The sequence below is a fragment of the Coregonus clupeaformis genome, chromosome 40, assembly GCF_020615455.1.
Source record: "Coregonus clupeaformis isolate EN_2021a chromosome 40, ASM2061545v1, whole genome shotgun sequence".
Taxonomy (NCBI): domain Eukaryota; kingdom Metazoa; phylum Chordata; class Actinopteri; order Salmoniformes; family Salmonidae; genus Coregonus; species Coregonus clupeaformis.
The window spans coordinates 17,481,451-17,501,307 of NC_059231.1; the positions used below are offsets into that span (position 1 = coordinate 17,481,451).

Here is a 19,857-nt window from a genome sequence, read left to right on the forward strand (position 1 = left end):
TGGGGCCTTTCAGAAGAGGTGTATGTGTGTGTGATATATGTATGTGTGTGTGTGTGTTTGTATGTGTGTGTGTGTATATGTATATACTGAGATCTTGTGACACTTAGATTGCACACCGGTGGACTTTTCTTAACTAATTATGTGAATTCTGAAGGTAATTGGTTGCACCAGATCTTATTTAGGGGCTTCATAGCAAATGGGGTGAATACATATGCACGCACCACTTTTTTCATTTCACTTCACCAATTTGGACTATTTTGTGTATGTCCGTTACATGAAATCCAAATAAAAATCAATTTAAATTACAGGTTATAATGCAACAAAATAGGAAAAATGCCAAGGAGGATGAATACTTTTGCAAGGCACTGTATGTACTGGGCGGTACGCATTACCCTCTGTAGCGCCTTGCAGTCGGATGCCAAGCAGTTGCCATACCAAGCGGTGATGTAGCCAGTCAAGATGTTCTCAATGGTGCAGCTGTAGAACAGTGTGCCTTCAATATTCGACATCATACCCTCACATCCCTGAATGTTCCATAGTTCCCAACTCGACCAGTCAGGTGAAACTACACGTATAAAATCCTTACTATATTTGTAAGTACAGTGTCCAGTCAGTGTTTGAAAGCAGTTTGGAATCAAAGAAAGCACCAGAACACAGCGAACTCAGTGGAGTTCATGACTGACACATTCTCTTACACTATTTGCCAAACAGACCATGTCAAAGGAACTGCTCTCCTTGCATCGGCATAACCATCAAGCACTTAAACACTTCCACTGACGGTTGGCACAAATATACATATTTGACCACACCCCCACATATGCTAATGAGTCCCACCAATACATTGCCCCCACCTATCAAAATGCAGTGATGATCGTACCTGATATTCAAAATATTGGGTAGGAAAATGTCCCATAAAAGGTACCAAACTGTACCATGTGAGTTCATATGTGTACCTGTGAAGTGTACCTTTTTAATCTTTTTGTACCCCAAGTAACAACACTGTAGCGTACCCTAACCATACCCCTATTATTATTTTTTTGATTGTGTTAATATATGTTCTGTGATGTCACGAGAGGCTGTGTCCTGGAGGGACGTTACATCCCCCTGAGGTGGCTGCCAACCCAGACAGCTATGGCTCCATCTGCTGGTATGGTCGGGAACTCCACCCCTCTATGGCCAATCTTCCCACGCAGCTGAAACAAATGAGGAGCTGATGAGCTGAAGGTTTGGGAAGGAAAGAGACACACTGAGGGAGTGTGTGGGGGGTGAAGAGACACAGTCTCCAACCTGGGCTCTCTGGAGGACAAGAGTGCTGCACGTCCACTTCCATGAGGAATATAAGGATTTGGAGATACTTACCTTTGGGAAATACTCACCTTTGGATATATGCACCTGTGGAAATACGTGAGAGACATTTGGAAGGACTTTTTGCTGGGTTGGCCACTAGCTGCAACGTGGACTACAGTAAGGCTGGGGGAAAAGTTATCTGAGCGAGTGAGAATTATGATTCTGGATGTGGAAGAGACATCCCTGAACGGTTAACCCTTAAAGAGCCACAAGAGAACAGAATTTTGTTATATTTCCGTTAATTTCCCAAGACCTATAATAAAATCCTTGTTTTGTTTGAACCTTGTCTCCTTGCACTACTTGAGCAATCCCGCTGAAAGCTGTGTAGCCTCTCGTGACGTCACAGATGGTGGAGAATACGGGCACGCTCAAGCGTTAATAGTGCATGTCAGAGGAGGATACCGAAGGTTTGATCACCCAGTTTTCCAAGTTGGCCGTAGGCTCCCGCCGACTGAAATGGAGGACATATTGAAAGCCCTTGTTGCTGGCCAGCAAGCCCAGATGCAAGCAAACGTGGCTCTCTTGGAGGAGCAAAAGAAAGCCAACCTTCTGAAGGCAGAGGAATTGCAGTTGCAGAGACAGAGGGTTGTCCAAAATACCCGCCCAATAAAGGCAAGTGACTTTATATCTAAGATGGGAGCTACCGATGACATTGAGGCATACCTGCATGCATTTGAGGCCACGGCCACTAGGGAAGCCTGGCCCAAGCAACAGTGGGTTGGTCTGTTAGCCCCCCTTTCTAACCGGGGAATCGCTGAATGCTGTCCGGGACCTGGGCCCTGACCAGGTTACTGACTATGATGCCCTGAAGTCGGAAATCCTCAGCAGATATGGACTCACAAAGTTTGGTATGGCCCAGCGCTTTCACAGCTGGACCTTCCAACCAGACCAACCTCCTCGGGCGCAGATGCATGAACTTGTCCGAATCGCAAGGAAATGGCTGGATCCGCAGAGGAATACAGCAGCGGCGGTGGTGGAGGCCGTTGTGGTGGATCGTTACCTACGCGCCCTGCCTTATGAGGCAAAACGGTTCATCAGTCAACAGGCCTTGACCACGGCTGATCTGACCGTGGAAGCTGTGGAAAAGTACCAGGCCACAGCGGAGATGCTGAATGCTTCCCGAAAAGACCCCAGGAGTGCGGCCCCACCACAAATGGGAAGAACCCGTCCAAAGGACCCCAAGGTCTCGAACCCAGCCACGTCAGGACTTATCCCGGCTCCAGGGGGAGCCAGAAACCAGGCGGGTCCAAGAAGAGTACACCAGGAGGGGGAAACTCGACAGTGTTACCGGTGTGAGGAGACCCTGCGCAGTAGTAAGGAGGTCCAGAAGAAGGCAGAGGAGAAGTACAAGGTGTTGGAGAACAAGATGAAGAATGCGGAGGCAGAGAGAGAGAAGGAACTGAAAGCTGCTCAACAGAAGCTAAACTCTGCTAAAACCAAGGCTGATGCGTTCAGTAAGAAACTCAAGGAGAGACAACAGGAGGCTGAGTCCCTGGTCCTAGAGTTGGAGGAGTTGAAGAGAGAGCAGTCTGGCAAGCACCACGGCAATGCGGACGCCCTCTCCCGGCGTGATGCCTTCTTCGCTGCCTTTACCCCGACGAGGACGTCGGTCCCGAGGAGGGGATGTGTGATGTCACGAGAGGCTGTGTCCTGGAGGGACGTTACATCCCCCTGAGGTGGCTGCAAACCCAGACAGCTATGGCTCCATCTGCTGGTATGGTCGGGAACTCCACCCCTCTATGGCCAATCTTCCCACGCAGCTGAAACAAATGAGGAGCTGATGAGCTGAAGGTTTGGGAAGGAAAGAGACACACTGAGGGAGTGTGTGGGGGGTGAAGAGACACAGTCTCCAACCTGGGCTCTCTGGAGGACAAGAGTGCTGCACGTCCACTTCCATGAGGAATATAAGGATTTGGAGATACTTACCTTTGGGAAATACTCACCTTTGGATATATGCACCTGTGGGAAATACGTGAGAGACATTTGGAAGGACTTTTTGCTGGGTTGGCCACTAGCTGCAACGTGGACTACAGTAAGGCTGGGGAAAAGTTATCTGAGCGAGTGAGAATTATGATTCTGGATGTGGAAGAGACATCCCTGAACGGTTAACCCTTAAAGAGCCACAAGAGAACAGAATTTTGTTATATTTCCGTTAATTTCCCAAGACCTATAATAAAATCCTTGTTTTGTTTGAACCTTGTCTCCTTGCACTACTTGAGCAATCCCGCTGAAAGCTGTGTAGCCTCTCGTGACGTCACAGTTCCAAGGAATTAGTATGAACCTGGTGTCACTGCAGAAACATTGATGCACTTGCAACCAAGAGGTAGAAAGTTCAAATCCCCAAATAATTAATGTATACTTTACATCAAGTGTCCTTGAGTGCTACTAGTTTTACTTTGGTGGTGATAATTGGACAATTATTTACTTGATTCTGGGCAGCTTTTAGCAAAGTGCAGAAATGCATTCTTCCCAATAAGTCTGTGGCCATATCTCTTTCAAGCTCACAGATCTGGTTGTGTAGCTGCAGTGTTGCAGGACATTTCAGGTTGATAGCGACCAAGAGCTTATGAGTTCAAATCCCATTTACATTTTAGTCATTTAGCAGACGCTCTTATTCAGAGCGACTTACAGTTAGTGAGTGCATACATTTTTTTTCATACTGGCCCCCCGTGGGAATCAAACCCACAACCCTGGCGTTGCAAACGCCATGCTCTACCAACTGAGCTACACAGGGCCTGGTACAAGATTTAAGGCTGAGTCTCAATTGTGGTCATGGTACAAGATCTTACAGTAATTATAATACAGCAGCATACTATCATTTTATAGAAATAACAAGTTGTTGTACATATTTACTTTCTTTTTACTGCAACTTCAGGCAAAGTGTAGAAATGTATTCTTGCCAATCTCCATTATGTCCACAGACCTGGTGGCGCAGCAGGAACTTCAGGTAGCTAGCAACCAAGAGGTTGTGTGTTAAAATCCCAAGTGAGGTTGAGTCCCAAGTAATCAGCATACAGCAGCATACTGTCTTTTAACATTAAGACCTGAATTTAACTGTAAAAATACAGTAACTAGTTGTAGATTTACCATATTTGTCCTAGACAAAAACCTCCAGGGGATTATGACTGTTTAAATTGAATTCATGTCAGTTATGCCTTCCAAAGTAAAATATTCTAAATGACATTTGACACCTGGGTTTTCACATGTGCTCGAATGTTGTCACAAGGACCACAGGGATGTGGTAAGAATTAATATGTTTCAGACATATTCCTATGTTTAGCCCTGTGTTTCTGAGGTGTCAGGTAAATGTAATCCTGACCTAGTCCATGGAGCAGTCAGCGGGTACTACCTGTTCCTTTCTAGCCAGATGTTGCCCTGAGACACAGCTGGTACATTAGGATTCGGCAGCTGTGTCTCAGAGAAACATCAGATGGGTGGATCTTACTATCTATTAGTGCTGATAGGGACCCAGCTGAAAGCTTGGATCTACCCAACTGGATTAAAGTGATGCTTATGTCCCCCCGTCTCCTTCCAGCTGATAATGAAATTGAATCAAATTTTATTGGCCACATGCGCCGAATACAACCGGTGCAGACATTACAGTGAAATGCTTACTTACAGCCCTTAACCAACAGTGCATTTATTTTTTATAAAAAAGTAAAATAAAACAACAAAAAAGTGTTGAGAAAAAAAGAGCAGAAGTAAAATAAAATAACAGTAGGGAGGCTATATACAGTATACAGGGGGGTACCGGTGCAGAGTCAATGTGCGGGGGCACCGGCTAGTTGAGGTAGTTGAAGTAATATGTACATGTGGGTAGAGTTAAAGTGACTTTGCATAAATAATTAAGAGTAGCAGCAGCGTAAAAAAATGGGGTGGGGGTGGGGGGGCAGTGCAAATAGTCTGGGTAGCCATGATTAGCTGTTCAGGAGTCTTATGGCTTGGGTGTAGAAGCTGTTGAGAACTCTTTTGGACCTAGACTTGGCACTCCGGTACCGCTTGCCGTGCGGTAGCAGAGAGAACAGTCTATGACTAGGGTGGCTGGAGTCTTTGACAATTTTGAGGGCCTTCCTCTGACACCGCCTGGTATAGAGGTCCTGGATGGCAGGAAGCTTGGCCCCAGTGATGTACTGGGCCGTACGCACTACCCTCTGTAGTGCCTTGCGGTCGGAGGCCAAGCAGTTGCCATACCAGGTGGTGATGCAACCAGTCAGGATGCTCTCGATGGTGCAGCTGTAGAATTTTTTTGAGGATCTGAGGACCCATGCCAAATCTTTTCAGTCTCCTGAGGGGGAATAGGCTTTGTCGTGCCCTCTTCACGACTGTCTTGGTGTGTTTTGACCATGATAGTTCGTTGGTGATGTGGACACCAAGGAACTTGAAGCTCTCAACCTGTTCCACTACAGCCCTGTCGATGAGAATGGGGGCGTGCTCAGTCCTCTTTTTTTCCCCTGTAGTCCACAATCATCTCCTTTGTCTTGGTCACGTTGAGGGAGAGGTTGTTATCCTGGCACCACACGGCCAGGTCTCTGACCTCCTCCCTATAGGCTGTCTCATCGTTGTCGGTGATCAGGCCTACCACTGTTGTGTCGTCGGAAAACGTAATGATGGTGTTGGAGTCGTGCCTGGCCATGCAGTCATGGGTGAACAGGGAGTACAGGAGGGGACTGAGCAAACACCCCTGAAGGGCCCCTGTGTTGAGAATCAGCGTGGCAGATGTGTTTTTACCTACCCTTACCAGCTGAGGACGGCCCGTTAGGATGTCCAGGATCCAGATGGAGTTGTTTAGTCCCAGGGTCCTAAGCTTAGTGATGAGCTTTAAGGGCACTATGGTGTTGAACGCTAAGCTGTAGTCAATGAATAGCATTCTCACGTAGGTGTTCCTCTTGTCCAGGTGGGAAAGGGCAGTGTGGAGTGCAATAGAGATGGCATCATCTGTGGATCTGTTGGGATGGTATGCAAATGGGAGTGGGTCTAGGGTTTCTGGGATAATGGTGTTGATGTGAGCCATGACCAGCCTTTCAAAGCACTTCATGGCTACAGACGTGAGTGCAACAGGTCGGTAGTCATTTAGGCAGGTTATCTTAGTGTTTCTTGGGCACAGGGACTATGGTGGTCTGCTTGAAACATGTTGGTATTACAGACTCAGTCAGGGACATGTTGAAAATGTCAGTGAAGACACTTGCCAGTTGGTCAGCGCAGGCTTGGAGTACGCGTCCTGGTAATCTGTCTGTTGACCTGCTTAGTCTTACTCACATCGGCTACGGAGAGCGTGATCACATAGTCATCCGGAATAGCTGATGCTCTCATGCAAGCTTCAGTGTTGCTTGCCTCGAAGTGAGCATAGAAGTGATTTAGCTCGTCTGGTAGGCCTGTGTCACTGGGCAGCTGACGGCTGTGCTTCCCTTTGTAGTCTGTAACAGTTTGCAAGCCCTGCCACATCCGACGAGCATCAAAGCCGGTGTAGTACGATTCAATCTTAGTCCTGTATTGACTCTTTGCCTGTTTGATGGTTCGTCGGAGGGCATAGCGGCATTTCTTATAAGCGTCCGGGTTGGAGTCCCGCTCCTTGAAAGCGGCAGCTCTACCCTTTAGCTCAGTGCGGATGTTGCCTTCAATCCATGGCTTCTGGTTGGGGTATGTACGTACGGTCACTGTGGGGACGACATCATCGATGCACTTATTGATGAAGCCAGTGACTGATGTGGTGTATTCCTCAATGCTATCTGAAGAATCCCAGAACATGTTCCAGTCTGTGCTAGCAAATGATGATCATGATCAAAGTGATTTACATCTCCAACGAGGCACGGCCCATGGACGTTGCTGAGCCCTGGTTGGACTGCCTCCTGCAGGAGTTCTACAACCAGGTAACTAACCACTACAACACAGATATTGGTTATGTTCCAATATACACACTACTATGCATAGATTGCATGGCTAAAACACTGCTTCATTCTGAATGGTATGATAGACTGGATCATACTAATTAAGTCTGTGGTGTAGATATTGGATCAAAGCCATTGTCCAAAACCAGCGGCATTCCCAGTATCCAGTATCTCACCACGTCCTGTTCTCTACTGCTCTCACTCAGAGTGACATGGAGAAGCTGGAGGGTCTTCCTGTGACTCCATTCATGGACAGGGACAAGGTGACCAAGCCGTCCTCTCAGACAGGCTTCATTGGCTTCGTCCTCTTACCCCTCTTCATGGAGCTGGCCAACCTCTTCCCCTGCCTGGAGGTAAGAGCTCCCTGTCTACAAACACTACTCCAATATAGCTTCACTGTATTTCAACTGCATCCACTAGCTGTGGAATGAAAAAGCTACCGGTCCTCATTAATATTTTAGAGTGAATATTTTAGAGTGAAAAAGGTGCCGGTACTCAAGCAGGATAAAAATGCAAGGTGCAGCCATGACGGTACTCTGCACCGGTTGGCACTGGCCCAACTCAAGCAGCTATATTTGTGTAAACCTCTCCAGTGAACCTTTTCCTCTCTGTGAATTTAGTGCTATGCTTAAACAAAGCACCATAGGTGCTGTTGTCTTTGAAAAATCGGGATAAAGGTACGTGGATTTGTCTTCACTAAATGTGGACGTGAATGTTTTTCCATATTGATGATAAAGGGGGGGCAGAAATAACGTAGATATATGAATATGATCTATATAAAACATTTTGGTTGTATTTTACTTTTAGATTGAGGTGTTTTACTTATTCTCAAAGAGACAAATGAACACAACAAACGTTTTCCTCTTTATGTTATTTCACAATGTATATTTTCATTATCTTGATCATAATTTGGAGATGCAACAAAAAAATCGATATGGGAGAATGATGACATCACCTCAATGCGACACATTTACGAAGGACCCATGCGCACGCGTTGGTATTTTTTGGTTTAGCTACCAACTGTTTTGATTCATTGTGCAGAAGCAAACTAGTTAGCATATCCTTGGCACAATACAATAATTTGTAGAAGATGTCTGTCCCGGAAATGTTCAGTTACATTCAGGGTTTTCTGAGTGCGGATCAAGAAATAAGAGAGGTAATCAATCAACAGGCTGATTGTTAATGTTTTTGTCAACCGAGTTAGCTCAGAACCTCTACCCAACTGCAAAACTAGCATTTGACTCACAGTCAGTTGTACAGTCAGTGAGGTTTTCATTGAGCATGTGATGAATTGAATAACATGTCCACTTACAAATGCGCTGTATGGTAAACACTACGTGCAAGATAAATGTTTTGCAGACATTTGCAATATAGCTAGTTAGCAGCTAACTACCGTCATTGCAATTGGGAGGAGGACACGTATACATGCATTTTGTTTTTGCAAATTCATACCGTTGTCTAGCTAACTAACGGCTCATGTTATCTTCCAGGACATTCGAAAAGTGGTCCAGGTTCTGGAACAGACAGCGAGGGAGATCCTGACTCTGCTCCAAAGTGTCCATCAGCCATCTGGATTCAAAGAGAGTGAGTGCCCAATCACATGGGGTGCATTCATTATTGCACCGTAGCGAAACGTTTTTCAACCAAAACGTTACTCTTATTAGAGATTAGAGAGTTTAGGCTAATAGTCACATGTACAGGGTTGCAGATGTAATTACAGGTTACAGCTCCAACAATGTAGGACAAAGTACAATAAAAATAGATAATAATATAAATAATAATATATATGTATGTATGTATGTATGTAGCCTAAGGCCCGCTAGCACACGCAAGCCGTGGCCTCTTGCTCGCCAGTGCTGTAGCAGCCCCCGAACTACCTCCGAACTCTCCTATTGCTGTTCACTGGACCTTATAACTCAGCTATACAGCTGATGCCTGCTAGACTGTTCCTTTATACGGTACCGCATCCTGTTTATGTTTAGCCTCAGCCCAAACCTTGTCGCCATTACCAGCTGTTGTCTTAGCTCTCTCGAATAACACCTGTGATTTGCTTTATGCCTCTCTCCCATGTCAATATGCCTTGCTTATTGCTGTTTCGGTTATTTGTTATTGTACTATTTCACTGTAGATCCCCCAGCCCAGCTCAACCTGCCTTAGATAGCTCCTTTGTCCCACCCACCATACACGCGGAGACTGACTCAATCGGTGCCTCCAGTGATGCTATCTCTTTCATCGTTACCCAACGCTTAGGTTTACCTCCACTGTACTCATATCCTTCCATATCCTTGTCTGTACATAATGCCCTGAATCTATTCTACAACGCCCGGAAATCTGCCCCTTTTTTTCTCTGTACCCAACGCACTAGAAGACCAGTACTTAAAGCCTTTAGCCGTATTCTTATTCTACTCCTCCGCTGTTCCTCTGGTGATGTAGAGGTTAACCCAGGCCCTGTAGCCCCCAGTATCACTCCTACTCCCCAGGCATTATCATTTGTTGACTTCTGTAACTGTAAAAGCCATGGTTTCTTGCACGTTAACATCCGAAGCCTCCTCCCTAAGTTTGAGTTATTCACTGCGTTAGCACACTCCGCCAACCCTGATGTTCTAGCAGTGTCTGAATCCTGGCTTAGGAAGGCCATCCCCAACTACAACCCAATTTCCATCCCCAACTACAACATTTTCCATCTCTATAGGACTCCCAAAGGGGGTGGGGTTGCAATCTACTGTAGAGAGAGCCTGCAGAGCTCTATCGTACTATCCAGGTCTGTACCCAAACAGTTTGAGCTTTTACTTCTAAAAATCCACCTTTCCAGAAATAAGTCTCTCACTGTTGCCGCTTGCTACAGCCCCTCCTCAGCCCCGAGCTGTGCCCTGGACACCATATGTGAACTGATTGCCCCCCATCTATCCTCAGAGTTCGTACTGCTTGGTGACCTAAACTGGGATACGCTTAACACCCCGGCCAACCTACAATCTAAACTAGATGCCCTCAATCTCACACAAATTATCAACGAACCTACCAGGTACAACCCTAAATCTGTAAACATGGGCACCCTCATAGATATCATCCTGACAAATTTACCCTCTAAATACACCTCCGCTGTCTTCAACCAGGATCTCAGCGATCACTGCCTTATTGCCTGCGTCCGTAATGGGTCCGCGGTCAAACGACCACCCCTCATCACTGTCAAACGCTCCCTAAAACACTTCAGCGAGCAGGCCTTTCTAATTGACCTGGCCCGGGTATCCTGGATGGATATTGACCTCATTCCGTCAGTAGAGGATGCCTGGTTGTTCTTTAAAAGTGCTTTCCTCTCCATCTTAAATAAGCATGCCCCATTCAAAAAATTCATAACTAAGAACAGATATAGCCCCTGGTTCTCCTCAGACTTGACTGCCCTTGACCAGCACAAAAACATCCTGTGGCGTACTACATTAGCATCGAACAGCCCCCGCGATATGCAACTTTTCAGGGAAGTCAGGAACCAATATACACAATCAGTTAGGAAAGCAAAGGCTAGCTTTTTCAAACAGAAATGTGCATCCTGTAGCACTAACTCCAAAAAGTTTTGGGACACTGTAAAGTCTATGGAAAATAAGAGCACCTCCTCCCAACTGCCCACTGCACTGAGGCTAGGAAACACTGTCACCACCGATAAATCTACAATAATCGAGGAAAAATATCCAGAAAATCACATTGTATGATTTTTAAGTAATTAATTTTAAGCATTTTATTGCATGACATAAGTATTTGATCACCTACCAACCAGTAAGAATTCCGGCTCTCACAGACCTGTTAGTTTTCTTTAAGAAGCCCTCCTGTTCTCCACTCATTACCTGTATTAACTGCACCTGTTTGAACTCGTTACCTGTATAAAAGACACCTGTCCACACACTCAATCAAACAGACTCCAACCTCTCCACAATGGCCAAGACCAGAGAGCTGTGTAAGGACATCAGGGATAAAATTGTAGACCTGCACAAGGCTGGGATGGGCTACAGGACAATAGGCAAGCAGCTTGGTGAGAAGGCAACAACTGTTGGCGCAATTATTAGAAAATGGAAGAAGTTCAAGATGACGGTCAATCACCCTCGGTCTGGGGCTCCATGCAAGATCTAACCTCGTGGGGCATCAATGATCATGAGGAAGGTGAGGGATCAGCCCAGAACTACACGGCAGGACCTGGTCAATGACCTGAAGAGAGCTGGGACCACAGTCTCAAAGAAAACCATTAGTAACACACTACGCCGTCATGGATTAAAATCCTGCAGCGCACGCAAGGTCCCCCTGCTCAAGCCAACGCATGTCCAGGCCCGTCTGAAGTTTGCCAATGACCATCTGGATGATCCAGAGGAGGAATGAGAGAAGGTCATGTGGTCTGATGAGACAAAAATATAGCTTTTTGGTCTAAACTCCACTCGCCGTGTTTGGAGGAAGAAGAAGGATGAGTACAACCCCAAGAACACCATCCCAACCGTGAAGTATGGAGGTGGAAACATCATTCTTTGGGGATGCTTTTCTGCAAAGGGGACAGGACGACTGCACCGTATTGAGGGGAGGATGGGTGGGGCCATGTATCGCGAGATCTTGGCCAACAACCTCCTTCCCTCAGTAAGAGCATTGAAGATGGGTCATGGCTGGATCTTCCAGCATGACAACGACCCGAAACACACAGCCAGGGCAACTAAGGAGTGGCTCCGTAAGAAGCATCTCAAGGTCCTGGAGTGGCGTAGCTAGTCTCCAGACCTGAACCCAATAGAACATTTTGGAGGGAACTGAAAGTCCGTATTGCCCAGCGACAGCGCCGAAACCTGAAGGATCTGGAGAAGGTCTGTATGGAGGAATGGGCCAAAATCCCTGCTGCAGTGTGTGCAAACCTGGTCAAGACCTACAGGAAACGTATGATCTCTGTAATTGCAAACAAAGGTTTCTGTACCAAATATTAAGTTCTGCTTTTCTGATGTATCAAATACTTATGTCATGCAATAAAATGCAAATGAATTACTTAAAAATCATACAATGTGATTTTCTGGATTTTAGATTTCGTCTCTCACAGTTGAAGTGTATCTATGATAAAAATTACAGACCTCTACATGCTTTGTAAGTAGGAAAACCTGCAGAATCGGCAGTGTATCAAATACTTGTTCTCCCCACTGTATATCCATCCTGCCCTGCCTTTCGAAAGTATTTGAAAGCCAAGTTAACAAACAGAAGACCGACCATTTCGAATCCCACCGTACCTTCTCCGCTATACAATCCGGTTTCCGAGCTGGTCATGGGTGCACCTCAGCCACGCTCAAGGTCCTAAACGATATTATAACCGCGATCGATAAAAGACAGTGTTGTGGTCAGATGAGACCAAAATGGAGCTCTTTGGCATCAACTCAACTCGCCGTGTTTGGAGGAGGAGGAATGCTGCCTATGACCCCAAGAACACCATCCCCACCGTCAAACATGGAGGTGGAAACATTATGCTTTGGGAGTGCGTTTCTGCTAAGGGGACAGGACAACTTCACCGCATCAAAGGGACGATGGACGGGGCCGTGTACCGTCAAATCTTGGGTGAGAACCTCCTTTCCTCAGCCAGGGCATTGAAAATGGGTCGTGGATGGGTATTCCAGCATGACAATGATCCAAAACACACGGCCAAGGCAACAAAGGAGTGGCTCAAGAAGAAGCACATTTAGGTCCTGGAGTGGCCTAGCCAGTCTCCAGACCGTAATCCCATCGAAAATCTGTGGAGGGAGCTGAAGGTTCGACTTGCCAAAAGTCAGCCTCGAAACCTTAATGACTTGGAGAAGATCTGCAAAGAGGAGTGGGACAAAATCCCTCCTGAGATGTGTGCAAACCTGGTGGCCAACTACAAGAAACGTCTGGCCTCTGTGATTGCCAACAAGGGTTTTGCCACCAAGTACTAAGTCATGTTTTGCAGAGGGGTCAAATACTTATTTCCCTCATTAAAATGCAAATCAATTTATAACATTTTTGACATGCGTTTTTCTGTATTTTTTTGTTGTTATTCTGTCTCTCACTGTTCAAATAAACCTACCATTAAAATTATAGACTGATCATTTCTTTGTCAGTGGGCAAACGTACAAAACAGCAGGGGATCAAATACTTTTTTCCCTCACTGTATGTTTGTGTGTATATATATGTGTCTGTGTGTGTGTGTGTGTGTGTGTATGTATGTATATATATATATATATATATATATATATATATGTGTATGGCAATGATAAATATCGGGGGAGGGGGGCAGGTAGCTGACTAGTGGTGGTTATAAGAGTACCACAGTATGAGTCATAATACCCATAGAACCTAGCGGTCGAACAGGGAAATGGTTCCAATCATTTTTCCACCATTCATTTTTCCCATAGGGGATTTTAGAAACACTTAAAATATGGGCTGTGTTTCGTGTAGGCTTACCCTGGCGTGACGTTTTTTTTAACCGTGTAAATCTCTCTAGGACAAGGTGACTTTTATCAATATATTTGCCTGTATTTACCCCCAAAAAATGAAATGCAAATTAACTGCTTATGTGGCTATCATAAACAACTACAAATGCCATGATGATCTGGATGAGACTGCCAAATCGAGGCAAAGGTAAGAATCTCTGGTGTAACTAGCTAATGTTAGCTAAATGTAGTAATGAACAGATTGGCTACATTTCTTTAAATGGACAATTCTGTGAACTGTCTTGTGCGAGTTTTAAATTGACACTATCTGTTAGCAAAGGTGTACGCTAGAGATGACATGCAGGAGCTTGCAGGGATTTGTAGTTTTGCATGATGTCTACTTTGATGCTAATTAGCATTTTCGAATCTGAGAGTAAATCGAGCCGAATATATTGATAAGTCTTCTTGTCCGAGAGAGATTGACATGGTTATCAAAACTTCACGTCATAAGCCTACACAAAACACAGCCTTTATTTTAAGTGTTTCTAAAATCCCCTATGGGAAAAAACGATTGGAACCATTTTCATTTCCCATTTTCCACCGCTAGGTTTTATGGGTATTATGACACCTCCACTGTGGAGCTCTATCCAGCATGATAAATGTTCATTGGGGTGGGGGCAGGGTAAAAGGTCCATAGGGGGAGCAGCAAGGGGAGGGCAGGAAGTCTGGTGGGGCAGGAGGGGGACTGGAGGAGCAGGTAACTGACTTGTGGTGGCTATTCAGCAGCCTGATGGTTTGGGGGTAGAAGCTATTGGCCGCAGTTACAGTTTTTGCCATGATGCTCCTATACTGCCCGTGTCTGAGTGATGGAAACCGGGAGAACAGGCCATGGCTCGGGTGGCTGAGGTTCCTGATGATCTTCTTGGCCTTCCTGCGACACCTGGTGTTGTAGGTGTCCTGGAGGGAAGGCAGTATGCACCCAATGGTGTGTTCGGCTGAGCGTACCACCCTCTGTAGCGCCTTGTGGTCTGCGGCGGTGGAGTTGCTGTACCAGGCTTTGATGCAGTCCAACAGTATGCTCTCGATGGTGCTCCTGTAGAACACTGTGAGGGCCTTCGGGGACAGGCTGAATTTCTTCAGCATCCTGAGGTTGGAAGAGTCACTGTCGTGCCTTCTTCACCACGGTGTCCGTGTGGTTTGACCATTTCAGCTCCTCTGAGATGTGTACACCGAGGAACTTCACGTTTTTGACCGTCTCTATGGCGGCCCCGTTGATGAAGTCCACAATCAGCTCCTTTTGTTTTGCTGATGTTGAGGGAGGGGTTGTTCACCTGGCACCACGCCGTCAGAGTGCCTACCTCCTCCCTGTAGGCCGTCTCGTCATTGTTGGTAATCAGGCCTACTACTGTTGTGTCTCAGCGAACTTGATGATGGAGTTGGAACTGTGTGAGGCCACGCAGTCATGGGTATACAGGGAATACAGGGAGTACAGGAGGGGACTGAGGAAGCACCCTTGTGGGGCCCCCATGTTGAGGATCATTGTGGAGGAGGTAATGTTGCCTACTTTCATCACCTGGGGGCGGCCCATCAGGAAGTCCAGGACCCAGTTGCATAGGGAGGAGTTCAGTCCCAGAGCCGTGAGCTTTGTGGTGAGCTTAGAGGGCACTATGGTATTGAAGGCCGAGCTGTAGTCGATGAACAGCATCCTCACATATGCATTTTCTTTTTGTCCAGGTGGGTGAGGGCAGTGTGCAGTGCAATGACGATTGCGTTGTCCGTGGATCTGTCAGGGCGGTAGGCGAATTGGAGAGGGTCGAGTGTGTCGGGGAGGGAGGAGGTGTTGTGGTCTTTGACTAGCCTCTCAAAGCACTTCATGATGACAGAAGTGGCAAGTTAATGTAGTCCCTCCCTGTTTTGGTCTGTTTTCTTCTGTTTTACTCCTAGTGAATACAACCCTAGACTATCACTTGTGATGGCTTATCTTACTGATTGACTCACTGCTTTACAGGTTCTCTGTCACCTTGTCATAACTGTTTCTGTTTTGTCCTGTCACACTAGTTCCCAATAAATGTGTAATTGCTCGGGAACTGCTTAGCACAGTCTGGATGTACTTTAGAGAGCTCAAAACCAGACTCCCTGTGGAACAGTACTACAGGTAGTACATAAACATCTCTTTCTTGTCCCCCTGTCTGTCACACTAGTTCCCAGTAAATGCGCAAAGGCCAGGGAACTGTTTTGTACAGTCAGGACGCACCTTGGAGAACTCAAAACCAAATTCCCAGTGGAGCAGTACTACAGGTAGGCCCTGCACATGGCTGAATCTAAAGATGGCTACTGATTCGCAAACAACTTATTCACAATTCCCTGTCCACAGAATTACATTCATAAGGGAAATTAGTAATTACAAGTATCTTTATTACCACATTAAGTTATGGAGTGATATTGTCTATCTTCTCTCCTTGTTATTGAAAGGACAAACTAACATGTCATTTTCCATCCTCCACTGTGCTTCTAGGTTCCATGAGCACTGGAGGTTTGTTCTGCAGCGCCTGGCCTTCCTGGCAGCGTTCGTGGTCTACCTGGAGAGTGAGTCTCTGGTGACACGCGATGAAGTGGCACAAATACTAGGAAGTAGGTGTCAGTTCATTTGGGTGCCTTTGTTTTAGCTCGCCCGGTACCCCGGTGGATGGAGTTTGAACATTTTAGACCATTCCAATGGTAAATCTCTGCCCACCCAGTGCACCAGGCAATCTAAAACGAATGCACCCATTACCTTGAGTTGAACTTTTCTCAAGACAATGGGTGCATTCGCAGACTGTTCCTCTGTCAATCGGCAGTCAGGTAGTGCTGTGGTGGGCATACATTTTCCCTATTTATTACAGTTGAGGTGGTGAGAGAGAAGGGATTCCATCTGGATGTTGAGGACTACCTGGCAGGTGTGCTGATCATGGCCAGTGAACTGGTGAGAATGAATTGTGGTGTTGTACCATTTTAATATATCAGTACATTGGTTTATACAAAATGTACATCTGTTTTTTTTGGATAATATATGATGGTTTAGATGGATTATTTAGATGTATAAACTCACCTGTTCTCTCTAGTCTCGCCTGGCAGTCAACAGCGTCACAGCAGGGGACTACAGCCGGCCCCTCCGCATCTCCAACTTCATCAACGAGCTGGACTCTGGCTTCCGCCTGCTCAACCTCAAGAACGACCCCCTGCGTAAGCGCTACGATGGCCTCAAGTACGACGTGAAGAAGATAGAGGAGGTGGTGTACGACCTGTCTATCCGCGGCCTGGCCAAGGAGCAGGAGGCTGGGGGAGACAAGTAAAGCTGAGGGCGGAGGGTGTGGGGCCGGGGCGCTACCCTAGGCTGGGACCTGACCTCCATGACTGGGACAGTGGAGACTTGACCTGCTGGAGAGCAGGAATAGGAGGTCTGTGGCCCCTGCAGCCTAGTACAGACTGACGTGTGTGTGTGCGTTTGTTTGGAGAAGTGCATGTGAGGAATGACAGTCTGTCAGTTGGCTTGGAAAGCCTTTTATATAAAGGCACAGTTGTTTGAAGGGGAGGAGTTGTTCCATATTGGTGATTGGAAATGTTAATTTAATGTCCAACATCATACTGTATGCCTGTTAAGTTTGTTGTTTTTGCTTTTCATACAGGTCACCATCTATGTATTGAATTATTGATGTTAATTTCATTTAAGGGGGTGCTGACAGGGTGAATGTTCTGTTCATGGTTGATATCTCAATGTTCAAACAAACCATCAAAAAAAGGAGCCAAAGAAACAGCATACATGTTGGGGAAAGGCAAGGGGAAAGTGCAGATCTAAGGCCACTTGATTGTATGTGTCTGGCTCTCTTATTTGCCATTTCCGCCACAGTTTGGCACATTCTTCCTTGCAATTCATATCTCCTCATTTAGTAACTGTTGTGACTCCAGCCTCATTTCCTGGTCCATACTCTGATCTGAAACATTGCATCTCTTTCTCAAGTCTTCCCTTAATTTCTCGTATTCTGTTCGGTCGTCTCTGTCTTTCTCAACAGAGGGAAGCAAGGAGACTAGGAGGAGAGGATATGGAATCTAAAGAGCCAGGGTTAATGTACATTGTATTTCCTTGATTCCTTGTCCTCTCCTTGCCTCCTCCTCAAAACACATTGGAGAAGTATCTGAGTGGAGGAACCCCGGGTCTTCTGCTCCAATGTGCTTTGAGAAGGCTAGGAGAGGGGACGTGAGGAATCTACGAAATACAATTGATATCCATCCCAGTTCAGGTCAGAATGGTATTGACAACGGCTAATGACTTCTAATCACTCAGCTATGCACACTGCAGACATGGCAGTGTCAGCTAGAGACAGGAAAATACTGTACTTCATTCATGGCAAAGCTTTCAGTCTTAAAATATTAATTTTGATACATTGTTATGGCCAACTTCTATGCATCTAATGCATATGTACCGTACTGTAGTTGAATTGTAGTAAATAGAATTTACTGTATTGTTGCACTTCTTCCTATGTGCTTTTTTGTTTTCATAAAGTATTTGTGAATGCTTACAAACAATTCCATCTGATTTAAAGGAACACTGTATTTTATTTCTTAATTTGAAAATGTTCCAAATAAATATTTATACCTAATGCTGTTTTGTTTAATTTGTCCTAGTTGGTGTCAAATAAGCAATATTCACTGATTTCTCTGGTAAAGGGAGACTTCTGTCCAAACACGTAAGTCCAATAATTGCCTTGTACCTTTTTATGAATGAACCACGCCTTACTTGCATACACTACCGGTAAAATGTTTTAGAACACCTACTCATTCAAGGGTTTTTCTTAATTTTTACATTGTAGAATAATAGTGAAGACATCAAAACGATGAGATAACACATATGGAATCATGTAGTAACCAAAAACGTGTTAAACAAATAAAAATATATTTTATATTTGAGATTCTTCAAATAGCAACCCTTTGCCTTGATGACAGCTTTGCACACTCTTGGCATTCTCTCAACCAGTTTCACCTGGAATGCTTTTCCAACAGTCTTGAAGGAGTTCCCACATATGCTGAGCACTTGTTGGCTGCGTTTCCTTCACTCTGCCGTCCGACTCATCCCAAACCATCTCAATTTGGTTGAGGTCAGGGGATTGTGGAGGCCAGGTCATCTGATGCAGCACTCCATCACTCTCCTTCTTGGTAAAATAGCCCTTACACAGCCTGGAGATGTGTTGGGTCATTGTCCTGTTGAAAAACAAATGATAGTCCCACTAAGCCCAAACCAGATGGGATGGCGTATCGCTGCAGAATGCTGTGGTAGCCATGCTGGTTAAGTGTGCCTTGAATTCTAAATAAATCACAGACAGTGTCACCAGCAAAGCACCCCCACACCATAACACCTCCTCCTCCATGCTTTATGGTGGGAACTACACATGCAGAGATCATCCGTTCACCCACACCGCGTCTCACAAAGACACGGCGGTTGGAACCAAAGGACAAATTTCCACCGTTCATTGCTCGTGTTTCTTGGCCCAAGCAGGTCTCTTCTTCTTTTTGGTGTCCTTTAGTAGTGGTTTCTTTGCAGCAATTTGACCATGAAGGCCTGATTCACAGTCTCCTCTGAACAGTTGATGTTGAGATGTGTCTGTTACTTGAACTCTGTGAAGCATTTATTTGGGCTGCAATTTCTGAGGCTGGTAACTCTAATGAACTTATCCTCTGCAGCAGAGGTAACTCTGGGTCTTCCATTGCTGTGGCGGTCCTCATGAGAGCCAGTTTCATCATAGCGCTTGATGGTTTCTGCGACTGCACTTGAAAAAACGTTCAAAGTTCTTGAAATGTTACGGATTGACTGACCTTCATGTCTTAAAGTAATGATGGACTGTCGTTTCTCTTTGCTTATTTGAGCTGTTTTTGAAATAATATGGACTTGGTCTTTTACCAAATAGGGCTATCTTCTGTATACTCCCTCTACCTTGTCACAACACAACTGATTGGCTCAAACGCATTAAGGAAAGAAATTCCACAAATTAACTTTTAAGAAGGCACAAATGTTAATTGAAATGCATTCCAGGTGACTACCTCATGAAGCTGGTTGAGAGAATGCCAAGAGTGTGCAAAGCTGTCATCAAGGCAAAGGGTGACTATTTGAAGAATCTCAAATATAAAATATATTTTGATTTGTTTAACACTTTTCTGGTTACTACATGATTCCATGTGTATTATTTCATAGTTTTAAT

The 19,857-nt window shown here is 45.5% G+C and overlaps 1 protein-coding gene across 1 annotated transcript; it reads left to right on the forward strand.

Annotated features, from left to right (window-relative positions):
- Positions 1-8,209: 8,209 nt before the first annotated feature.
- On the forward strand, positions 8,210-18,264 carry LOC121555048 (translin-like). Its single transcript, XM_041868822.2, has 6 exons — positions 8,210-8,388; positions 8,723-8,816; positions 15,829-15,925; positions 16,143-16,258; positions 16,510-16,589; positions 16,729-18,264. The coding sequence occupies exons 1-6, from the start codon at positions 8,323-8,325 to the stop codon at positions 16,957-16,959; spliced, it is 684 nt and encodes a 227-aa protein (XP_041724756.1). The 5' UTR covers positions 8,210-8,322; the 3' UTR covers positions 16,960-18,264.
- The last annotated feature ends 1,593 nt before the right edge of the window (positions 18,265-19,857 follow it).

Coding starts and splice junctions, on each gene's coding strand:
- LOC121555048 (XM_041868822.2), top strand. CDS start 8,323: ATGTCTGTCCCGGAAATGTTCAGTTACATTCAGGGTTTTCTGAGTGCG. Junction 8,817..15,828: donor GCCATCTGGATTCAAAGAGA/GTGAGTGCCCAA, acceptor CTGTCACACTAG/TTCCCAGTAAATGCGCAAAG. Junction 16,259..16,509: donor AGTGGCACAAATACTAGGAA/GTAGGTGTCAGT, acceptor TATTTATTACAG/TTGAGGTGGTGAGAGAGAAG.